The sequence below is a fragment of the Oncorhynchus tshawytscha genome, linkage group LG09 (assembly GCF_018296145.1).
Source record: "Oncorhynchus tshawytscha isolate Ot180627B linkage group LG09, Otsh_v2.0, whole genome shotgun sequence".
NCBI lineage: Eukaryota > Metazoa > Chordata > Actinopteri > Salmoniformes > Salmonidae > Oncorhynchus > Oncorhynchus tshawytscha.
Window position 1 is genome coordinate 78,838,503 of NC_056437.1, and position 22,074 is coordinate 78,860,576.

The 22,074-nt window shown below is 43.9% G+C and overlaps 1 protein-coding gene and 1 pseudogene across 1 annotated transcript; both read right to left on the reverse strand.

The window, feature by feature from the left end:
- Positions 1-1,613: 1,613 nt before the first annotated feature.
- On the reverse strand, positions 1,614-5,210 carry LOC112258810 (RING-box protein 1). The gene is made up of 6 exons (XM_024433406.2): positions 5,126-5,210; positions 4,499-4,589; positions 3,742-3,820; positions 3,596-3,666; positions 2,057-2,142; positions 1,614-1,837 (listed from the first exon to the last, which is right to left on the reverse strand). Exons 2-6 carry the CDS (start codon positions 4,574-4,576, stop codon positions 1,825-1,827), a joined length of 327 nt encoding a protein of 108 aa, XP_024289174.1. The 5' UTR covers positions 4,577-4,589; positions 5,126-5,210; the 3' UTR covers positions 1,614-1,824.
- Positions 5,211-13,045: 7,835 nt separating this feature from the next.
- On the reverse strand, positions 13,046-21,790 carry LOC112259216 (annotated as a pseudogene).
- Between the last annotated feature and the right edge of the window lie 284 nt (positions 21,791-22,074).

The following is a 22,074-nucleotide window of genomic DNA, read 5'->3' on the forward strand; positions in this document are numbered from 1 at the left end:
CTGCAGTTGTGTGTGCTTCGGTCAGGGTTGTGGTCAAATGCATGTAATTTAAAGTCAATTTGGCAATTGAACAAAAATCCAATTCAATTTGAAAATGTTCCTCATTGTAAAAGCATGTAACAGAATTTGGGTATTCCAGAACTGTAATTTACATGTAAATAAACATAACCCTGTTTTATGTTTTTAATACTTCAGATAGAATGCTCTGTGTGTCAGAGATGGTACCATTCAGCTTGTCTGGGGATGACAAAGGACTTCAACAAAGGCGAAAATAGAAAATGATTGGAAGGAGCTTATTTGCTGTTAAATTAGAGACGTGTAAATAAATTACTGTTGTGCCTTGTAACTACTTTAACATGTGGAACTGTTGCACTAAAATATGCAAACATTGATTTGGCATACAATGTAAGATAGACATTGTTTACATAAAGTTGTACAAATTTCATATAGAACAAATTGCACTTGAAATTAACATTTCTTTTAAGTTATTGCAAATAAATCACGGAATTAGATTTCTTCATCTGTAAATGCAATATGAGATTTTATGTATTTCTATCAAATCAAAACTGGAATTTCTACTCAAAACAAAGTTTAAGTATGCTAGACATTTATTGAATAAATCATACCTAGTTCGATGATTCTGTCATAAATAGTGAAAACGTTGATTTCCACTTTAAATGGCATTTTATAGATTTTATGTATTTCTACTAAATCAAAACTGGAATTTTTGCTCAAAACAAAGGTTGTAAAAGTATGCTAGACATTTATAGACTAAATCATATCTAGCTTGATGATTCTGTGACAAACGGTGGATTAGTTATTGATTTTTACATTCTTAAATTGCTTTTGGCAAATGTCTGTTGAAGGTCAGAATATATATATATATTTTTTAAACTTTACCTCGGTCTCACAAGGTCATCTTCTGCCAGTGACTATTAGTGACCAATAGTGGGTCAGCTCCACACACAGTGCATGCTCGCTCCATGGATTATCCTCTTCAAAATTGTCTCCCACAATAAATGGCTCCATTTTGGGGACTAGAGGTTCTGGAAGGGTCGACCCTCCATCCAGTCCGATAACAAACCACATCGACCACTACTGTAGACTCAGCGGTATAACCAATGTAGCATTATGACTGTCATTCATACCAGAGAATCATAGCAAATAGAAAATGGGACTGCAAATTAGTGCTGGATGTGGTAATTTGTGTTAAAGTGGCAATATGTAACTTTTTGGGAGGCCTGACCAAATTCAAAGAAATGTGAGTTATAGATGTTTTATTCTACTTGAAAGCAAGTCTTGTTTTTTCACTAACTGAAATTAGGCAAACTATTAGAGTTTTAGCAACCAGGAAATGGAGGCACAATTTCTGCATAGTGCAACTTTAAGTTATGAACCACTTCATCTTACAAAACCGTTTAGCCAATTTGATCTTTCAACCAATGATCTGTAACTTCCAATACAGAAAAGATACCATTTCTAAATAATATTAGAAAAATACCTTCATTAAGAACAAGTCAGTTAAGAACAATTTCTTATTTAAAATGATGGCCTACATGGTATTTCTAAAATTGTATTTCCATGTCTAGTCATCAATTCCAAATCAAGGCAGCTACACAGAACATTGTTTATTTATAATTTACAACATTGCAAATTCAACTTAAAAAACATTGTTTTCCAGCGAGCCTAAAACAATGAGATGTGGGGGTGGATATCCTCAGTATTTGCAATGTACTCAAAGTGGAGTCTATCATACGAAGAAAGAGAATGCAACAGAAAGCATGAAACTTGCAGAAGCCCAAGTAATGGTCCAGAGTCTTCCACCTAGTGTCCATATCTGTAAGAGAGGGAAAGGGAGTGTTAGTTATTAACTGTTTGACATACACAACTCATCTACAATGAGGCGGTGGAATAATGCATTAGCATTATTATTTTTTTTTTCAGCCATCTACTTCCCCAAAAGGCAAGCATACTGCAGCTCTGATTGACTGCAGTTTAGCCAGGACCATGGAGTAGTGTTTTGAATAAGTGTTATGAATAAAATTATGACACTCACTTCTGAAACTCCCACTCCCTGTTGTCTAGGGGGCACACCTGCCTGGTCTTCAACCAACGGGAGATACAGTGGAAATGGAATGCATGCTGGGAGAGAAGATATTATTGACATAACAGCAAACCAAGACAATAGCCATGTTTGAATATACATACTACATACTTGGAGTAGATACACTATTAGCTCATTTTAGTACACTGTAAACAAATGGTATTCTTTCAGTTGATCATACTAGCCCTTCGCCTGTCTACCTGGAAGTAAATGCTGTTGCTATGCAACCTCTCGCTAGCTTGTTAGCGTAACAATTGACTAGCTTGACATTTTACAATTTTGTGTGTTTGTAAATTCAATCTGGAGTGCCAGAGTGCACTCTGGGTGTTCGTAAATCCAGAGCGTTGTCAGATTGTCCGTTCATAAATTCAGAGCGTTTCGCCCTCGGAGTGCGTCACTTGACACTCTTGCTGAGGAATAGGGTTGATCCGAGCATTCTGACCTCACAACGGCAGTCAAGCACCCAAGCTGACTGGCAAATGTTGGCTAGCTTGCAAGCCATATCCAGACACAAATGAGAGAACACCTCACTGACCATTTTACTCGCCATAGCAGAGCTGGTTAGGCTGTTTTCATGTTATCCAGAGCGTTGGTGACTAAACGTGCTGCTGGAAACAATTTATTTACGCTTTTTTTCCTGAAGTTAACGGACACTGGCCATATATTCACCGGGTGTTGAGCATTCGTAAATTCATCAGTTATTCTGCGCTCTGGCACACTCAGAGTGCACTGAAATCGGAGTAGATAATTATGGCTAACTATGTCCATTGAGAAAGCACACAACTATAATACTTAGCTAAGAATTACGTGAATAATCTAGTCAATAAACATTGTGTAGTTCGTTAGATTATAGTTAATATACTGCCTGGCAAGCTCGATGTATTAGTAGCCAACTAACTTCCGGTAACTAGCTAACATATTAGTACATACTGCTGTAATGCTATGCTGTTCCTAAGGAAAGTTAAGCTAACAAATTGTCAGCCAACATAACATGTAATTTATTTGAAAAGGCATGACTTTATTACATTGCTCAACATTTGTCATAATTAGTTAAAGCAAAGAATTTGTATATACACTCTCGGACATCGGCTGAATATTTTCCCAACATTTTCTTCAAATCTGAAAACGCTGTGAAGCCACGCCCATTTTCTGAAGAATTGCCTTATGGGCCAAAAAAGCAAAGTGTTTACTGCTTGTATACTTTGTATTTTGGCAAATTTAGTACAACATCCAGCAACTATATCCATACTATGACCAATAAGCATACTACATATTCAATTTATGTCACCAATAGTATGGTTAGTGGGTTAGAATGAGTATTCGAACACAGCTCAAAACTTACATTCAAATTCTATACTTTTAGGGTAGTTCAATATAATGCAGATTAGTTTAGATCATGCTGCTGTTATTTCAATACTCTCACACTGAACTTTACAATCTAACTGATCAGGATGCATGCAAAATATACAAATGCAAAGAAGTCTGACTCACATTGCAGACTCCCCAGGCAACGGTGCACTCCTCTGATGTGGCAGAGGCCTGGTTAGCCTGGCACTCTATGCCTACGGAGAACAAGAGAAATGTGTAACACACACCTTTATTAGCCCAGTAGTCAAATAATGTTAATGCATACTCACAGAGATCCATAATGTGATTCCTACAGATGGCACAGTTGTCCACCACAATGTCCCAGGCCCAAAGTGCCACTGCATTCCACTGTAAAGAAGAAGAGTCACATGAAATTATGATCATATCACTGGCAGTTAGTGTTTGCTTGATATTGCTGTTGCTTCAAATAGGTATTAAAAAATTAGCATATTGTTATTCACAATTTATTCATGTTAATCTGGTGTCATGAGACATTTAGTCATTCAAATCACTATTGCATTTGGCATTTCATCAGACAAGTTAGGCCTATTTCACTATCCACATTGATCACAAACAAGGCCAGGGTGAAAATGTTAGTGTTTGATACATCATTTTTCACTCATTCAGCGTCAATAGACAACATCACGTGCAACTGGGCCTGTCATTTTAGCAAGATAACTAGGAAGCTGACGTTAGCCAGTTGAGCAAATTAGCTAGTCATTGATTTCGTATGTCAATGCATCTCAAGCCGAACCAAGTAGTGGTTGGCTAGCTTCTATCACCACAAACAGTGAGATTAGTTAACTAATTAGGTAGCGATCAGCCCTAAAAGTGAAACGCAAACTCACTCCCCAAAATTAGATACAGCCAAACAGGGACTCCGTCTAGTTTCAGCTCGCGAGCTAGCAAGTTATGCTAACTAATCGCGCGTAGATTGTACCCAAACCCGTATTACGCCTATAATAATATCGAACCTTACAGTATGTCTAAAATGTAGCTATGATTTATTTAACAAAAAATAAATACCTTCTTCACTTCAAAACGTTTCTTGCTCGCTCCACTATTCGTGGCGCTTGGGGTATCAACATCCATCGCTGCCGCCATGTTGACTATCGAACTTTCGTGTGAACAGAGATATTAGAAAAAGGAGGAGATAGACATCGCATTAGAATATGAATAGCAGGACGTAACGCCCCATACAGCAGAATGTCGACCAATCGTGCTGACGTTGTCATGCTGCGTCACACAGTTGCTAAATGTATCGTCACGCAATCCTTTCTCAAACCGGGATACAATGTCATGTTCAAAACTACCTCGGAACTCAGAAAAAACGAGCTCGACTTGAAAAATAGATTTGAACGGACATCCAACTTGGGAACCTTTCTAGATCTACGACTTTCCGACCTGAAGATCCCTGGCGTCATGATTTGGCTTGTATTTTTCCAAGTTCCAGTTGTTCTGAACACGACATGGGAACACGGGAAAATACGAGGTCAAATCATGTCAGTAATCTTCAGGTCGGAAAGTTGGAGCTCCAGAAAGAGGCCCGAGTGGAATTCCCGAGTTGGATTACCATTGAAATCGATTTTTCCCAGTCGGAGTTCATTTTAACCGAGTTCCCAATCGTTTAAATGCTCTGAATTCTGAGATTACCGAGTTCCAATTGTTTTGAACGCTACAAGAGAACCGAGTTCGCAAGTTGGAATCCCTCGTTCTAAACAACTGTGAACCGGAAACATCCGACTTGCAACTTCAGTGCGTTCAAGACAACTGGGAAATCGGAAAAAACGAACTCCGACTATGGAAAATCGTTCTGAACGGTCATCCAACTCGCGATTCCAAGTCCCTTTGCAAGATGGTGCAGACAGAGATGGTCGCCTCGCTTCAGGTCCTTAGAAAACTATGCAGTTATTTGTTGTTTTTTATGTACTATTTCTTACATTGTTAGCCCAGAAAATCTCAGGTGTTATTACATACAGCTGGGAAGAACTATTGGATATAAAAGAGATGTCAATTTACCATCCTTACGACCAGGAATACGTCTTTCCCGAAGCGGATCCTTGGTTCGGACCTCCACCCTGGACATGCGATCTTATCCCAGAGGCCGACCCAAAACAACATAGTCGCTGCAGGAGAGGCAGACGGAGTGGCCTACTGGTCAGACTCGCCAATGTCCAATCTCTAGATTACAAGGTGGATGAAATTAGGGCATGAGTTGCCTTCCAGAGAGACATCAGAGATTGTAACATTCTCTGTTTCACGGAAACACGCCTCACTCGGGATACCAAATCAAATCAAAGTTTATTTGTCACGTGCGCCGAATACAACAGGTACAGTGAAATGCTTACTTACAGGCTCTAACCAATAGTGCGGAGAGAGAAAAAGTAAGTGTGTGTGTGTAGGTAAGTAAAGAAATAAAACAATAGTAAAAAGACATTACTTTTTGAAAATAAGAGTAGCAAGGCTATATACAGACACCGGTTAGTCAGGCTTATTGAGGTAGTATGTACATGTGGGTATGGTTAAAGTGACTATGCATATATGATGAACAGAGAGTAGCAGTAGTGTAAAAAGAGGGGTTGGCGGGTGGTGGGACACAATGCAGATAGCCCCGGTTAGCCAATGTGCGGGAGCACTGGTTGGTCAGGCCAATTGAGGTAGTATGTACATGAATGTATAGTTAAAGTGACTATGCGTATAAGATAAACAGAGAGTAGCAGCAGCGTAAAAGAGGGGTTGGGGGGCACACTATGCAAATAGTCCGGGTAACCATTTGGTTACCTGTTCAGGAGTCTTATGGCTTGGGGGTAAAAACTCTTGAGAAGGCTTTTTGTCCTAGACTTGGCACTCCGGTACCGCTTACCATGCTGCAGTAGAGAGAACAGTCTATGACTGGGGTCTTTGACAATTGTCAGGGCCAGTGATGTACTGGGCCGTACGCACTACCCTCTGAAGTGCCTTGCGGTCGGAGGCCGAGCAATTGCCGTACCAGGCAGTGATGCAACCGGTCAGGATGCTCTCGATGTTGCAGCTGTAGAACCTTTTGAGGATCTCAGGACCCATGCCAAATCTTTTTAGTTTCCTGAGGGGGAAAAGGCTTTGTTGTGCCCTCTTCACAACTGTCTTGGTGTGTTTGGACCATTCTAGTTTGTTGTTGATGTGGACACCAAGGAATTTGAAGCTCTCAACCTGTTGTCAGAGTCTGTACAGCCACCCGATTTCTTCACGCATCGCGCCGACAGAAACAAACATCTCTCTGGTAAGAAGAAGGGCAGGGTGTATGCCTTTTGATTAACGACTCATGGTTTAATCACAGCAACATACAGGAACTCAATTCCTTTTGTTCACCTGACCTAGAATTCCTTACAATCAAACGCCTACCGCATTATCTTCCAAGAAAACTATCTTTGATTATAGTCACAGCCGTGTATATCTACCCCAAGCAAATACCTCGTCGGCCCTGAAAGAACTTCACTGGACTCTTTTAAACTGGAAACCATACATCCTGAGGCTGCATTTATTGTAGCTGGGGATTTTAACAAAGCAAACCTAAGATTAATACTCCCTAAATTCTATCAGCATAATGAATGCGCGACATGAGCTGGCAGAATTCTGGATCTGCTCGAACTTCCGCGATGCATATAAAGCCCTCACGCGCCCTGCCTTCGGCAAATCTGACCATGAATCCATTTAGTTGCTCCCAGCCTATAGACAGAAACTAAAACAGGAAACGCCTGTGCTCAGGTTAATACAGCGCTGGTCTGACCAATCGGATTCCACGCTTCAAGATTTCTTCGATCATGTGGACTGGGATATGTTCCGGATAGCCTTAGACAACAACATTGATGTATACGCTGACTCGATGAGCGGGTTCATTAGCAAGTGCATCGTAGATGTTGTACCCGCTCTGACTATTAAAACCTTCACTATCCAAAAAATGTGGATTAATGGCAGCATTCGCGCAAAACTGAAAGCGCAAACCACCGCTTTCAATCATGGCAAGGCAACCAGAAACATGACCAAATACAAACAGTGCAGCTATTCCCTCCGTGAGGCAATCAAACAAGCAAAGCGTCGGTATAGACAAAGTAGAGTCGTAATTCAACAGCTCAAACACGAGACATATGTGGCAGGGTCTACAGTCAATCATGGATGACAAAAAGAAAACCAGCCCCGTTGTGGAAATTGACATCTTACTCCCAGACAAATTAAACAATTTCTTTGCTCGCTTTGAGAACTGGCCCACTGCCAAAGCCTATGGGCTTTCTTTCTCCGTGGCCAACGTAAGACATTTAAATCTGTTAACCCTCGCAGGGGCATCCCTAGCCGCGTCCTCAGAGCATGGGCAGACCAGCTGGCTGGTGTGTTTACGGTCATATTCAACCAATCTCTATCCCAGTCTGTTGTCCCCACAAGCTGTGGGATGGCCACCAAGATGGCCACCATTGTTCCAGTTCCCAAGAAAGCTAAGGTAACTAAACTAAATTACTATTGCCCCATTGCACTCACTTCTGTCATCATGAAGTGCTTTGAGAGACTAGTCAAGGATCATATCACCTCCACCCTACCTGATACCCTAGACCCATTCCAATTTGCTTACCGCCCCAATAGGTCCACTGATGATGCAAAAGCTCATCAATAAGCTAAGGACCCAGGGTCTCGACCCCACCCTGTGCAACTGGGTCCTGGACTTCCTAACGGGCCGCCCCCAGGTGGTGAGGGTAGGTAACAACATCTCCACCCCGCTGATCCTCAACACTGGGGCCCCACAAGCGGGCATTCTCAGCCCTCTCCTGTACTCCCTGTTAACCCATGACTGTGTGGCCATGCACGCTTCCAACTCAATCATCAAGTTTGCAGACGACACTACAGTGGTAGGCCTGATTACCAACAACGACGAGACGGCTTACAGGGAGGAGTTGAGGGCCCTCGGAGTGTGGTGTCAGGAAAATAACCTCTCACTCAACATCAACAAAACAAAGGAGATGATCGTGGTCTACAGGAAACAGCAGAGGGAGCACCCCCCATCCACATCGATGGGAGATTAGTGGAGAAGGTGGAAAGTTTTAAGTTCCTTTTAAGTACACATCACGGACAAACTGAAATGGTCCACCCACACAGACAGCGTGGTGAAGGCGCAACAGCGCCTCTTCAACCTCAGGAGGCTAAAGAAATTTGGCTTGTCATCTAAAACACTCAAACTTTTAGAGATGCACAATCGAGAGCATCCTGTCGGGCTGTATCAACGCCTGGTACGGCAATTGCACCGCCATCAACCGCAAGGCTCTCCAGAGGGTTGTGCGGTCTGCACATTGCATCACCAGGGGCAAACAACCTGCCCTCCAGGACACCTACAGCACCCGATGTCACATGAAGGCCAAAAAGATCATCAAGAACAACATCCACCCGAGCCACTGCCTGTTCAACCCGCTATCATCCAGAAGGCGAGGTCAGTACTGGTGCATCAAAGCTGGGACCGAGGGACTGAAAAACAGCTTCTATCTCAAGGCCATCAGACTGTTAAACAGACATACAGACTCAAATCTCTGACCACTTAAATAAACTAGGTATCACTAGTCCCTTTAAATAACGCCACTTTAATCATGTTTACATATCCTACATTACTAATCTCATATGTATATACTATATTCTATACCATCTACTGCATCTTGCCTATGCAGCACGGCCATCGGTACGACCTGGAAATCACTGACGTCATGATTTGACCAAGGTTTTTCCCAGAGTTTCCAGTTGTCTTAAAGTCACCAGGAGTTGAGAAACCTGCCTATTTTCCTCGGAAGTACATAATGTAACAATTCCAAAGCTATATGATATTACAGAGAACAAGTGAATTATCTCACATCTCGGAAAATATTTGTAATGTTGTACTTGTTGTTGACGAAATTCATGCTAATGTTTTTTTTATTTAGCTATCGCTCAATTAGGGTCTATTCCCTTCTTGAAGGAGAGCTCTCCTTGTCCAAGAATCACCCAGAATGCACCATGCAACCCAGTGACGACATTTCCACTAGATAGTACAGCCACAATGTTAGAATTTACTTTTTTGCAAAAAGTCATGAAAACAAAAAAATGTTTTTTGGTCTCAATTCAAGATTAGGCATAATGTTAGCAGTGTGGATGATGGTGACATTTTGGGTGATGACCAAATTAAGAGTAAAAAGCAGATCTGTAATTCTCATGTGAAAGCAAGTCTAAGAAGCTGCAGATCATCCGATAGAACAACGAATCAGATATTTCACCAGATGTACAAATGTGAAGTAACCGTTTGGCATTTACACTCACTAGCAAATATGATGATGAGAGGAAGTCTAGTGGCCGGCAGTGGGAGAAGATGAAGCAAGATGGATTTTGGCCAATATTCTTATAATTTTCTCATAGATTAACATTTGACAGTTTTGTTTCCAAAACTAGAATATGTTACGAACAGAGCGGACTAAGTTTAGTAGACTTTACCCTTTGCCAAAGTTTAAACAAATTTGTGTTCTTCAGAAGGAGCGCAGGGGCGCATTGAGTTATTGCACACACGCACTTCACAGAGTAGGCTTTTGTACACCAGCTTCAAACAGCTGAAAATACAATATTTGAATTTTAGGAACCAAGAAATTGCGTGGTGATTTATTTTATTGCACCTTTAAGAAGATACATTTTAGAAATAGGTGGGGTTTAAAATCAAATCAAATGTTATTTGTCACATGCGCTGAATACAACAGTGAAATGCTTACTTACAAGCCCTTAATCAACAATGTTTGAAGAAGTTAAGAAAAAAAGGGTTAAGTAAAAAACAGAAGGTAAAAAATACAAAATAAAAGCAACAAATAATTAAACAGCAGCAGTAAAATAACAATAGCGAGGCTATATACAGGGGGTACCGGTACAGAGTCAATGTGCAGGGGCACCGGTTTTTGAGGTAATTGAGTAATTGAGGTAATATGTACATGTAGGTAGAGTTAAAGTGACTATGCATAGATAATAAACAGAGTAGCAGCAGCGTAAAAGAGGGGTCTGGGTAGCCCTTTGATTAGCTGTTCAGGAGTATTATGGCTTGGAGGTTGAAGCTGTTAAGAAGTCTTTTGGACCTAGACTTGCCATGCGTTAGCAGAGAGAATATTCCATGACTAGGGTGGCTGGAGTCTTTGACAATTTTTAGGGCTTCCTCTGACACTGCCTGGTATAGAGATCCTGGATGGCACGAAGCTTGGTCACGGTGATGTACTGGGCCGTACGCACTACCCTCTAGTGCCTTGAGGTCGGAGGCCGAGCAGTTGCCATACCAGGCAGTGATGCAACCAGTCAGGATGCTCTCGATGTTGCGGCTGTAGAACCTTTTGAGATCTGAGGACCCATGCCAAATATTTTCAGGCTCCTGAGGGGGAATAGACTTTGTCGTGCCCTCTTCACGACTGTCTTAGTGTGTTTGTACAATGATAGTTTGTTGGTGACGTGGACACCAAGGAACTTGTAGCTCTCAACCTGCTACACTGCAGCCTTGTCGATTGAGAACTGGGGCATGCTCGGTCCTCCTTTTCCTGTAGTCCACCATCACCAAATCAAATTTATTTATATAGCCCTTCATACATCAGCTGATATCTCAAAGTGCTGTACAGAAACCCAGCCTAAAACCCCAAACAGCAAGCAATGCAGGTGTTGAAACACGTTGGCGAGGAAAAACTCCCTAGAAAGGCCAAAACCTAGGAAGAAACCTAGAGAGGAACCAGGCTATGAGGGGTGGCCAGTCCTCTTCTGGCTGTGCCGGGTGGAGATTATAAGATAACATGGCCAAGATGTTCAAATGTTCATAAATGACCAGCATGGTCAAATAATAGGTCTGGGACAGGTAGCATGTCTGGTGAACAGGTCAGGATTCCATAGCTGCAGGCAGAACAGTTGAAACTGGAGCAGCAGCACAGCCAGGTGGACTGGGGACAGCAAGGAGTCATCATGCCAGGTAGTCCTGAGGCATGGTCCTAGGGCTCATGTCCTCCAAGAGAGAGAAAGAAAGAAAGAGAGAATTAGAGAGAGCAGACTTAAATTCACACAGGACACCGGATAAGACAGGAGGAGTACTCCAGATATAACAAACTGACCCTAGCCCCCCAACACATAAACTACTGTAGCATAAATACTGGAGGCTGACACAGGAGGGGTCAGGAGAAACTGTTGCCCCATCCGATGATACCCCCAGACAGGGAAGGATATAAACAGGAAGGATATAACCCCACCCACTTTGCAAAAGCACAGCCCCCACACCACTAGAGGGATATCTTCAACCACCAACTTACCATCCTGAGACAAGGCCGAGTATAACCCACAAAGATCTCTGCCACGGCACAATCCAAGGGGGGGCACCAACCCAGACAGGAAGATCACATCAGTGACTCAACCCACTCAAGTGACGCACCCCTCCTAGGGACGGCATGAAAGAGCACCAGTAAGCCAGTGACCATCATCTCCTTTGTCTTGATCACTGGAGGGAGAGGTTGTTGTCCTGGCACCACATGGCCAGGTCTCTGCCCTCCTCCCTATAGGAGGACTTTGTGGCTGTGGTAACTACTGATGACACATGGGCAAAGTACACAATGGGCATTAATAGTGGTGCTTTCAAGACAACTAGGAACTCAGAAAAAAACGAGGTAAAATCATGACAGTGATTTTCAGGTAAGAAAGTCAGTTATTTTTTATAAATTGTTATTTATTTAACCTTTATTTAACTAGGCAAGTCAGTTAAGAACAAATTCTTATTTACAATGACATTCTACTCCGGCCAAACCCGGACGATGCTGGAACAATTGTGCGCCGCCCTATGGGATGTGATACAGCCTGGTTCTAGAAAGATACCGACTTGGAATTCCAAATTGGATGACTGTTCAAAACGATTTTCCCAGTTGGATCTCGTTTTTCTCCCAAGTTCCCAGTTGTCTTAAATGCACTTAAGTTGGAAGTAGGAGATTTCCAAGTTCCCAGTTGTTTTGAACGCAGCATACAATTCCAATGGAGTTCCCCATCTTGACATAAGTATCTGTTAACAGTGGCCAAGGTTCTGTCCATGCAGGCCCACTCTCTGAGAAGATAAGTATCACCAAAAGAGCAGAGAAGGTAAAAAGTCAGGTTCTACCGAGATTTGAATCAGATCGCTGGATTCAGAGGGCTAGAGTCCAGAGTGCTAACCCTTGCACTGGTGGCAGTCGATGGGCTCTGCAAATAGAGATAGTGCCAGTGCAAATAGAGACAGTGCCAGATTATATTTTACAGTCTAAATGTAAAATGCAACAAACTGCAACAGCCATAGACTGTAAAAATGGACAAAGAGACAACTGCACACAAGATACCAAGAACTAATGAGATTGCACCTGGAATGTGATGATACCTTTACCACAAGACAGTAACACTGACTGGCACATACATGTATTGCATGGAGCCACATTACATAAAATACTTTGATGGCGTACTTACCCAGAATTGTTATGTAGAGGATCAGATAAAGCATGCAATGGACCAATCCTTGCACACCTCTGTCAGGAACATGAAAATCCAACAAAACTGTTAGACACTGACTTAGTGTTGTAGGAGATTTAATGAGCAAGAAGCCAATGTGCATTGATGTACATGCATCTAAGCGCTATGTAACAGCTGAAAATGCAGCAACCTTATATATATATATATATATATATTCAGCCTTGTTCTTCATTTGCACAAAGGATATATATGAAACATAACATTGTGTTTGTAATAGAAAAGTTGGTCGAACTAGAGCAGAAAAATCTAATAGCATCATGTGACACTTGGTGGAAATGTATGGTACTGCAAATAGGGCTTTGGGTCTCTTGCATCCAAGTTGCATCCAAGTTCTAAAATAGACTGAAAATCAATCAGAAAATGAACTTACAGACTCACAATTAAATTTTAAAAACACATTTCTGCATGCTCAAATTACATTCAGTGAGGTGAGATGAAATAGCACTTGTCCGTTTGGGACATATAGAGCTCTGTCCAAGCAGTAGACTTACAGCCATTTACATCACTGATTTCCTACTTTTTATTGCAGTCTTCTTGTTTTTTGGGGATGCTGGTGCCTTAGGGTTCTTCAGAGGCTTTGCTTTGGGCTTGGTTGGCATGGGTTTAGCCTCTCCTGGCTTGGCCTTTGTCATTGTCACCTTGAGGAGAATGAGTTTGGGTTCGATTGATTTTGTATCCTTAAATCATTTGAGGGTCTTGTTAGGAGAATCACTCTCCACTGGACAGCTCTTAAAGACATGGACATCCCTCACACTTTGGCCCCGGAACTCACGAGGGTGACCACAGGTGGCTGTCATCTTCAGGCTCACATTCTCCATCCACCTGAGCAGAGAGAGGGGATGCAAAGTAGTTAGAGCCTTAGGGTTAGCAGAGTTAAATAATTTGTGTGTACCTCTCCCTGACCCAGTCTGTAATACCTACATGTTTCAAGCAGACAACTATAGTCCCTATGCCCAAGAACGCCAAGGTAACCTGTCTAAATTACTATCGCCCCGTAGCACTCTTGCTTTGAAAAGCTGGTCATGGTTCACATCAACACCATCATCCCAGACACACTGGACCAACTCTAATTTACATACTGCCCCAACAGATCCACAGATGACACAATCTATTGCATGCCACACTTCTATCTCCCACCTGGACAAGAGGAACACCTATGTGAAAATGCTGTTGATCGACTACAGCTCAGTGTTCAACACCATAGTGCCCTCCAAGCTCATCACTAAGCTCAGGACCCTGGGACTGAACACCTCCCTCTGCAACTGGATACCTGATGGGTCGACCCCAGGTGGTGAGGATAGGCAACAACACAACCGACACACTGACCCTCAACACAGGGCTCCTCAGGGGTGAGTGCTTAGTCCCCTCCTGTACTCCCTGTTCACCCACGACTGCGTGGCTGCGCCCGACTCCAATGCCATCATTAAGTTTGCTGAAGACACGACGGTGGTTGGCCTGATCACCGACGGTGATGAGACAGCCTATATGGAGGTGGTCAGAGACCTGGCAGTGTGGTGCCAGGACAACAACCTCTCCCTCAATATGAGCAAGACAAAGGAGTTGGTTGTGGACTACAAGAAAAGGAGGGCCGAGCACACCCCCATCCACGTTGACCGGGCTGTAGTGGAGTGGGTTGAGAGCTTCAAGTTCCTCGGTGTCCACATCACTAAGGAATTAACATGGTCCACTCACACCAACACAGTTGTGACGAAGGGACGACCATGCTTCTTTCCCCTCAGGAGGATGAAAAGATTTGGCATGGGCCCTCAGATCCTCAAAAAGTTCTAAAGCTGCCCATTGAGAGCATTTTGACTGGCTGCATCATCGTTTACTAATGCAACTGCTTGGAATCCGACTGCAAGGGACCACATTTTTATTAATTTATCAGACATTTTAAAATGTAGATGTTCCAAAGGCATGTATTCAGCCGCTTATATGCAGCTTGTATGCATGGAGGCCTGGAGATGCTAAACCATGTTTATGTTAATTAACGGTAAATTACAGTGAGAGCGACAGTCTTTTGCTTGACAATATCCAGCTGACAACCCCCAAGCCATAAGACTGCTAAACAAGACTGCTAAACAAGACTGTTAAACAAGACTGCTAAACAAGACTGCTAAATAGCTAATCAAATCGCTACCAGGACTACCTGCATTTTCCCTTTTTTTGCACCAGCTCTCTTGCACTGACTCTATGGACACACATTGAACTCTACCTACACACTCACACATAGTTACACTGACATTGCAACACGCACATTACACGCGCACACATGCGTACTGACGCCACACACTCTCACTCTCACATTTGGACCCCAGGAAGATTAGCTAACACTACAGCGATAGCTAATGGGGATCCTAATAAAAATGACAAAATGACCACACACGCTGCTGCTGCTATCCCTACCTATATGTACATTGCTACCTCAATTACCTCGTACCACTGCACATCGACTCGGTAGTGGTTCTCCCTGTATATAGCCATGTTACTTTTACTTGTAATTGTTATTTGTTAGTCACTGTGTATTTTTCTTTGTGTCACTACTTCTATTTAAATATATATATATTTTTAACTTAACTCTGCCATGTTGGAGAAGGACCCGTAAGTAAGGATTTCACTGTTAATCTACACCTGTTGTTTACGAAGCATGTGACAAATAAAATGTTGATTTCATTTATATGCATGCATGTGCATGACTCCCTTGCACAGCAGCATCCACAAACGGGTCATTCACAAAGCAGTGGACTACTGACCTGCGGAGTGGCAGCAGGGTGCAATCACATAGCAGGGGGTTGTGGGCCAGGTTGATGACCTCCAGCCCAGTGAGTGGGCTCAGGTCAGGCAACTCCTCCAGCTGGTTCCCCCCCAGAGACAGAGTGGTCAGCCCAGAGCTCCCCACCAGGGAGTCTCTGGACATCTATGAACGGAATAGAAGCAACCACTCAGAAAGTGGATTCTTCATAGAAATTAATGGGCTGTTTTTCATTGATAACTTGAAATGCTATTGACCAGAATTCTGCAGATAGAGATAATTTATCAATGCAAACCTGGCAAAATACATCTCTTTATCTTTTACCTTTATTTAACTAGGCAAGTCAGTTAAGAACAAATTCTTATTTTCAATGACGGCCTAGGAACAGTGGGTTAACTGCCTGTATCTCCGCCCTATTTCTCTTACCTTCTCCAGACCCATGTCATCCATATACAGCTACCTTAGGCTCTTGGACACAGGAATGGTTCGACCCAGCGAATGGAATTTCTGGAGAGGTAGAGCTCGGTCAAACTGGAGGCCTTGGACAGCCCGTCGGTAAGCACCTCAGCAATCTGATTGGACCCCAGATGAAGAGTATCTAGGTGGGCGGACTTGAGAGCGCCGGGGGCTATAGTGGCTATGGTGCTATTGGTCAGGTAGAGACCTCTCAGCTTGGGGACTGAGGAAAGCTGGCCTGCCCGCTCCAGCTTACCGACAGTGTTCCCAGGTGGAGCACAAGCAGGCTGGGCAGTGGGCCAGGGCAGCTCCAGGGAACATGGCCAGCTGGTTCCCTTCCAGGTGGAGGTAGGTGATCTCAGGGGCCCCAGTTAAAGTCTCTGAGTCCAGGGAGGTGAGTTCATTGTCAGACAGGTAGAGGTAGACCAGGTCCTTCATGCCCTGGAAGGCACTGCCTTCGATCTCACGGACCTTGCAGTGCTCCAGATGCAGAGAGACCACCTGGTCTGTACCAGGGAAACTGTTGCTAGGGACGTAATGGAAGTGGTTGCTGCGAAGGTCCAGGAGCTGGGTATTAGAGAGGAAGCCGTAGGGGACTTTGGTGTGACCACGGTTCTCACATGTGGCGTGCTAAGCCTTCACCTAAGCAGGGGACAGAGAGAGGGAGATGGGTTCAGAGGGACATTTTCAAACAAGAATTGGAGAGCAGTTTTTATATGGATGACTGAATTATCAGTCCAATTCTTCTCTGAGTATGATGGCAAGTGTGCTGTCATGGCAGCAAGTTTGAACATCATTTGTGGCACAACATTGCATCATCCCTCAGCACCCCATACAACATCTCAGTATTAACAACAACAGCAACTCACATCGCAGTCACAGTTATCCGGACACTTGCTCTTCTTCTTAGGCTTGGCTGTGGGCAGTGCACGCTCCCTGCTCTCCTCCTGGTCTTTTAACTCCTCCTTTATCATGTCCTCCCTGCTTCGGCAGCGCAGCTCCATAGGCCCCACTGCCTCGTCAGAGAGGTGACGGGGACCTGCGCAGACCCCAATCAACTTCACCTTCCCTTTCTTGGCCCACTCCTTCAGGGGCCTCGGGTAGCAGTTACAGTGGATGGGGTTTCCTGTTAGGTTGAGGCGGGCTAGCTCCATGGGGCCAGAGAGGGGCTCCAGGTAGCGCAGCTGGTTGTGGCTGAGGTCTAGGTGGGAGAGGAGGGTGGCCTGGGACATGGCTGTGTCTGCGAAGTCCTGGAGGGACATGTGGTCCAGGTAGAGGTGGGTGAGCTTCGGCATGGAGACAGTATCCTCACCCAGGTAGGCCATGGGGTTGTAGCTCAGGTCCAGGCAGGTGACTTGAGCCAGTCTTAAATGAAGGAAAGAAAATGGACAGAGCATAAACAGGTCAAGTGTCATCAAGTTTAAATACTATTGGACCAGGGCACCATTGCACAATAGTGTCAGACATCTGCACAGTTTCCCACCGGGTCATAGTCTGTGTGGGGAAGAAATGCAGCTCGTCGAGGCTGAGGCTTGTGACGGTGAAGAGGCCAGCAAAGGCGTCCATTGCCAGGTTGTTGAGGGAGTTGCGACTGAGACGCAGCCACTTGATGTTGTGCAGGCCCTGGAAGGCCATGTTGGGGATGTAGACCAGCTGGTTATGTGTGAGGGACAGCATGTTGAGGAAGCCCAGCTGAGTGAAGGCCCCTGGCTGGATCTCTTCAACACGGTTATGGTCCAACGTCAGCTGCTTTAGGGATGACAGGCCGTCAAAAGACTCCTGTTGGATGGGGAGAGAGGGAGAAGGCATGATGCATGTGACATTAAACGGCTAAGATAAGTTGGTGGATGGGAGCATGGCCTTTGTGCAAGAAGTGACAGCTATGTGTATGTAACAATTTAACTTAGGCCATCCCCTCGCCGGGCTCGAACCAGGGACCCTCTGCACACAGACAACTGACACCCTTGAAGCATCGTTACCCATCACGCCACAAAAGCCACGGCCCTTGCAGAGCAAGGGGAACAATTACTTCAAGGTCTCAGAGCGAGTGACATCACCGATTGAAACGCTATTAGCGCGCACCACCGCTAACTAGCTAGCCATTTCACATCGATTACATGTACAACATAACTTGCACCTGAAAGGTACCATGTAGGTATCAATGTTACTAGAGTATTCTACGTCAATCTGATCTGGTGCTTCACTCACCAAAACTGACATTTATTTGTTTACCCCATGTCCTCAGTGACTGTGCCAGCCGCTACCTCACCTGGTAAAGGATCTCAATGTTGTTGTTGGCTAGGTTGAGGGAGACCAGGTGGCCCAGGGTGCGGAAGGCCCCTTCACGCACCGCCCTGATGTTACACCGCTGAAGGGTGAGGTGCGGGATTTGCAGGATCGCATGGGTCGGAAGCACCTGGATGCCATTTTTACTCAGGTCCAGTTTCACTGTAATTTGAGGGAAAGGAATTAGGAATGAGAAATAGAAAAAGTAGGGGAGGTTTAAATATGGAAAAGGAAAAAATGTTATGTGTGGGTGGATGAATAGCAAAATTACAGCACTGCGTGCATGCCATAAATTAACATTTAAACCATATCAAATAACTTGCAAAACATCCATCATTGATAATTTTGATTCATTGGCATCTCATCTATGATGGGGGGAACCTGAGTCAGATTCTTGCCGATACAGGCCATGGTGAGTTTGGAGTTGTCGCAGATGCAGAACCTTGGGCACTTTCCCGCTTGAGCTGGTAAAAGTATGACCAAGAGCATCAAAACCGCAACTAGACAATCCGCAAAGGAACACATCTGTGGGGGTTTTGGGAAAAAGACATCAAACACAAACGGGATTTGACTGTAGGCCTAATGTAATCAAATCAAATCAAATTTATTTATATAGCCCTTCGTACATCAGCTGATATCTCAAAGTGCTGTACAGAAACCCAGCCTAAAACCCCAAACAGCAAGCAATGCAGGTGTAGAAGCACGGTGGCTAGGAAAAACTCCCTAGAAAGGCCAAAACCTAGGAAGAAACCTAGAGAGGAACCAGGCTATGTGGGGTGGCCAGTCCTCTTCTGGCTGTGCCGGGTGGAGATTATAACAGAACATGGCCAAGATGTTCAAATGTTCATAAATGACCAGCATGGTCGAATAATAATAAGGCAGAACAGTTGAAACTGGAGCAGCAGCACAGTCAGGTGGAAGTTGAAACTGGAGCAGCAGCATGGCCAGGTGGACTGGGGACAGCAAGGAGTCATCATGTCAGGTAGTCCTGGGGCATGGTCCTAGGGCTCAGGTCAGTTGAAACTGGAACAGCAGCATGGCCAGGTGGACTGGGGACAGCAAGGAGTCATCATGTCAGGTAGTCCTGGGGCATGGTCCTAGGGCTCAGGTCCTCCGAGAGAGAGAAAGAAAGAGAGAAGGAGAGAATTAGAGAACGCACACTTAGATTCACACAGGACACCGAATAGGACAGGAGAAGTACTCCAGATATAACAAACTGACCCCAGCCCCCCGACACATAAACTACTGCAGCATAAATACTGGAGGCTGAGACAGGAGGGGTCAGGAGACACTGTGGCCCCATCCGAGGACACCCCCGGACAGGGCCAAACAGGAAGGATATAACCCCACCCACTTTGCCAAAGCACAGCCCCCACACCACTAGAGGGATATCTTCAACCACCAACTTACCATCTTGAGACAAGGCTGAGTGTAGCCCACAAAGATCTCCGCCACGGCACAACCCAAGGGGGGCGCCAACCCAGACAGGATGACCACAACAGTGAATCAACCCACTCAGGTGACGCACCCCCTCCAGGGACGGCATGAGAGAGCCCCAGTAAGCCAGTGACCCAGCCCCTGTAATAGGGTTAGAGGCAGAGAATCCCAGTGGAAAGAGGGGAACCGGCCAGGCAGAGACAGCAAGGGCGGTTCGTTGCTCCAGAGCCTTTCCGTTCACCTTCCCACTCCTGGGCCAGACTACACTCAATCATATGACCCACTGAAGAGATGAGTCTTCAGTAAAGACTTAAAGGTTGAGACCGAGCTTGCGTCTCTGACATGGGTAGGCAGACCGTTCCATAAAAATGGAGCTCTATAGGAGAAAGCCCTGCCTCCAGCTGTTTGCTTAGAAATTCTAGGGACAATTAGGAGGCCTGCGTCTTGTGACCGTAGCGTATGTGTAGGTATGTACGGCAGGACCAAATCAGAGAGATAGGTAGGAGCAAGCCCATGTAATGCTTTGTAGGTTAGCAGTAAAACCTTGAAATCAGCCCTTGCTTTGACAGGAAGCCAGTGTAGAGAGGCTAGCACTGGAGTAATATGATCACATTTTTTGGTTCTAGTCAGGATTCTAGCAGCCGTATTTAGCACTGTAGCCGGAAAATAGAGCATTGCAGTAGTCTAACCTAGAAGTGACAAAAGCATGGATTAATTTTTCTGCATCATTTTTGGACAGAAAGTTTCTGATTTTTGCAATGTTACGTAGATGGAAAAAAGATGTCCTTGAAATGGTCTTGATATGTTCTTCAAAAGAGAGATCAGGGTCCAGAGTAACGCCGAGGTCCTTCACAGTTTTATTTGAGACGACTGTACAACCATTAAGATTAATTGTCAGATTCAACAGAAGATCTCTTTGTTTCTTGGGACCTAGAACAAGCATCTCTGTTTTGTCCGAGTTTAATAGTAGAAAGTTTGCAGCCATCCACTTCCTTATGTCTGAAACACATGCTTCTAGCGAGGGCAATTTTGGGGCTTCACCATGTTTCATTGAAATGTACAGCTGTGTGTCATCCGCATAGCAGTGAAAGTTTACATTATGTTTTCGAATAACATCGAAAATGTAATGACAGTTATGCAATTTTTTACAGTCTCACAACTTTGAATACATATTGTAAATACGGTGAAGATAGTAGAATAGACTACTTCTTATAGCGACAATGGAACAAAAATATTCAAAGACATGGTGAATCCCGTCTCCAATTTGGAAACCTTTACACCGAAAGGCTTTCCCTCGGGACTCATAAAAACACTTTTCCAATGCCAGGAGGATTGTAAGTATTTATTTAATGCATATTTAAAGACTTAAAAGTTTAGTTATTGAATCTAAAAATACGTATCTGGATGTTATTCAGCAGCATTCTATAACATTTGCTATTTGATAATATTGTAACTTTTTAGAATGTTCCTATTGTACATTTAAGATGATAAACGTACCTTTATGGTTGAATTTGTCAAATTTGACATCCAATGCTTTTAGTATGTAGCCTTCCCAAATAGCTTTATAAAGTTTCCTACTCAAGGAAGTGTAGGGTCTGTTTATAATTGTTCCACTGTGTAGGAGCTGCGCGCAACGGAGAATATGAGCGCCAAGGGGTTCACGTACGTACTAGACTTTTACATTGCTAGAATGACTGAGCACTTGCAACAGTGAGGGGTCTCACAAACACTGCTTTGATAAATTCTTTCGTCGTGTCTCTCCGCCCCTGCGAAACCTAACCTCAAATGAACACTTTGGCAATACATTTTTTGATAGATTAGAGGTCAAAGGTAGCCAACTGTCCCACTGGCATAGACGTCAATTCAATGTATAGTCCAAGTTGATTAAACAACATTGATTCAACCAGTGTGTGTGTCCTACATAAAAGAAAATTAGAACATGATTTTAACGCCAAACCTGCCAGGGTTATTTATAAATACGTAAATTACTCTATAATTTGACAGCTTTTTTTGTGTAGCTTTTAAAACCAGAGTTCAATTAACAGTAGTCTGCTTCCACAACCTGGTCTCTGAGCATTTCTTATTATTCTGTATGTAAATCCGAGACACTCCATTTGGTATGATATGTTACACTTTG

What these genes read in the sequence shown, in the direction of transcription:
- LOC112258810 (XM_024433406.2), bottom strand. Translation starts at nt 4,576, where the DNA reads ATGGCGGCAGCGATGGATGTTGATACCCCAAGCGCCACGAATAGTGGA. An exon ending in GAATCACATTATGGATCTCT is followed by an intron (nt 3,667 to 3,741) that starts GTGAGTATGCAT and finishes TGTTCTCCGTAG; the next exon opens with GCATAGAGTGCCAGGCTAAC. An exon ending in TTGCCTGGGGAGTCTGCAAT is followed by an intron (nt 2,143 to 3,595) that starts GTGAGTCAGACT and finishes CTTCTCTCCCAG; the next exon opens with CATGCATTCCATTTCCACTG.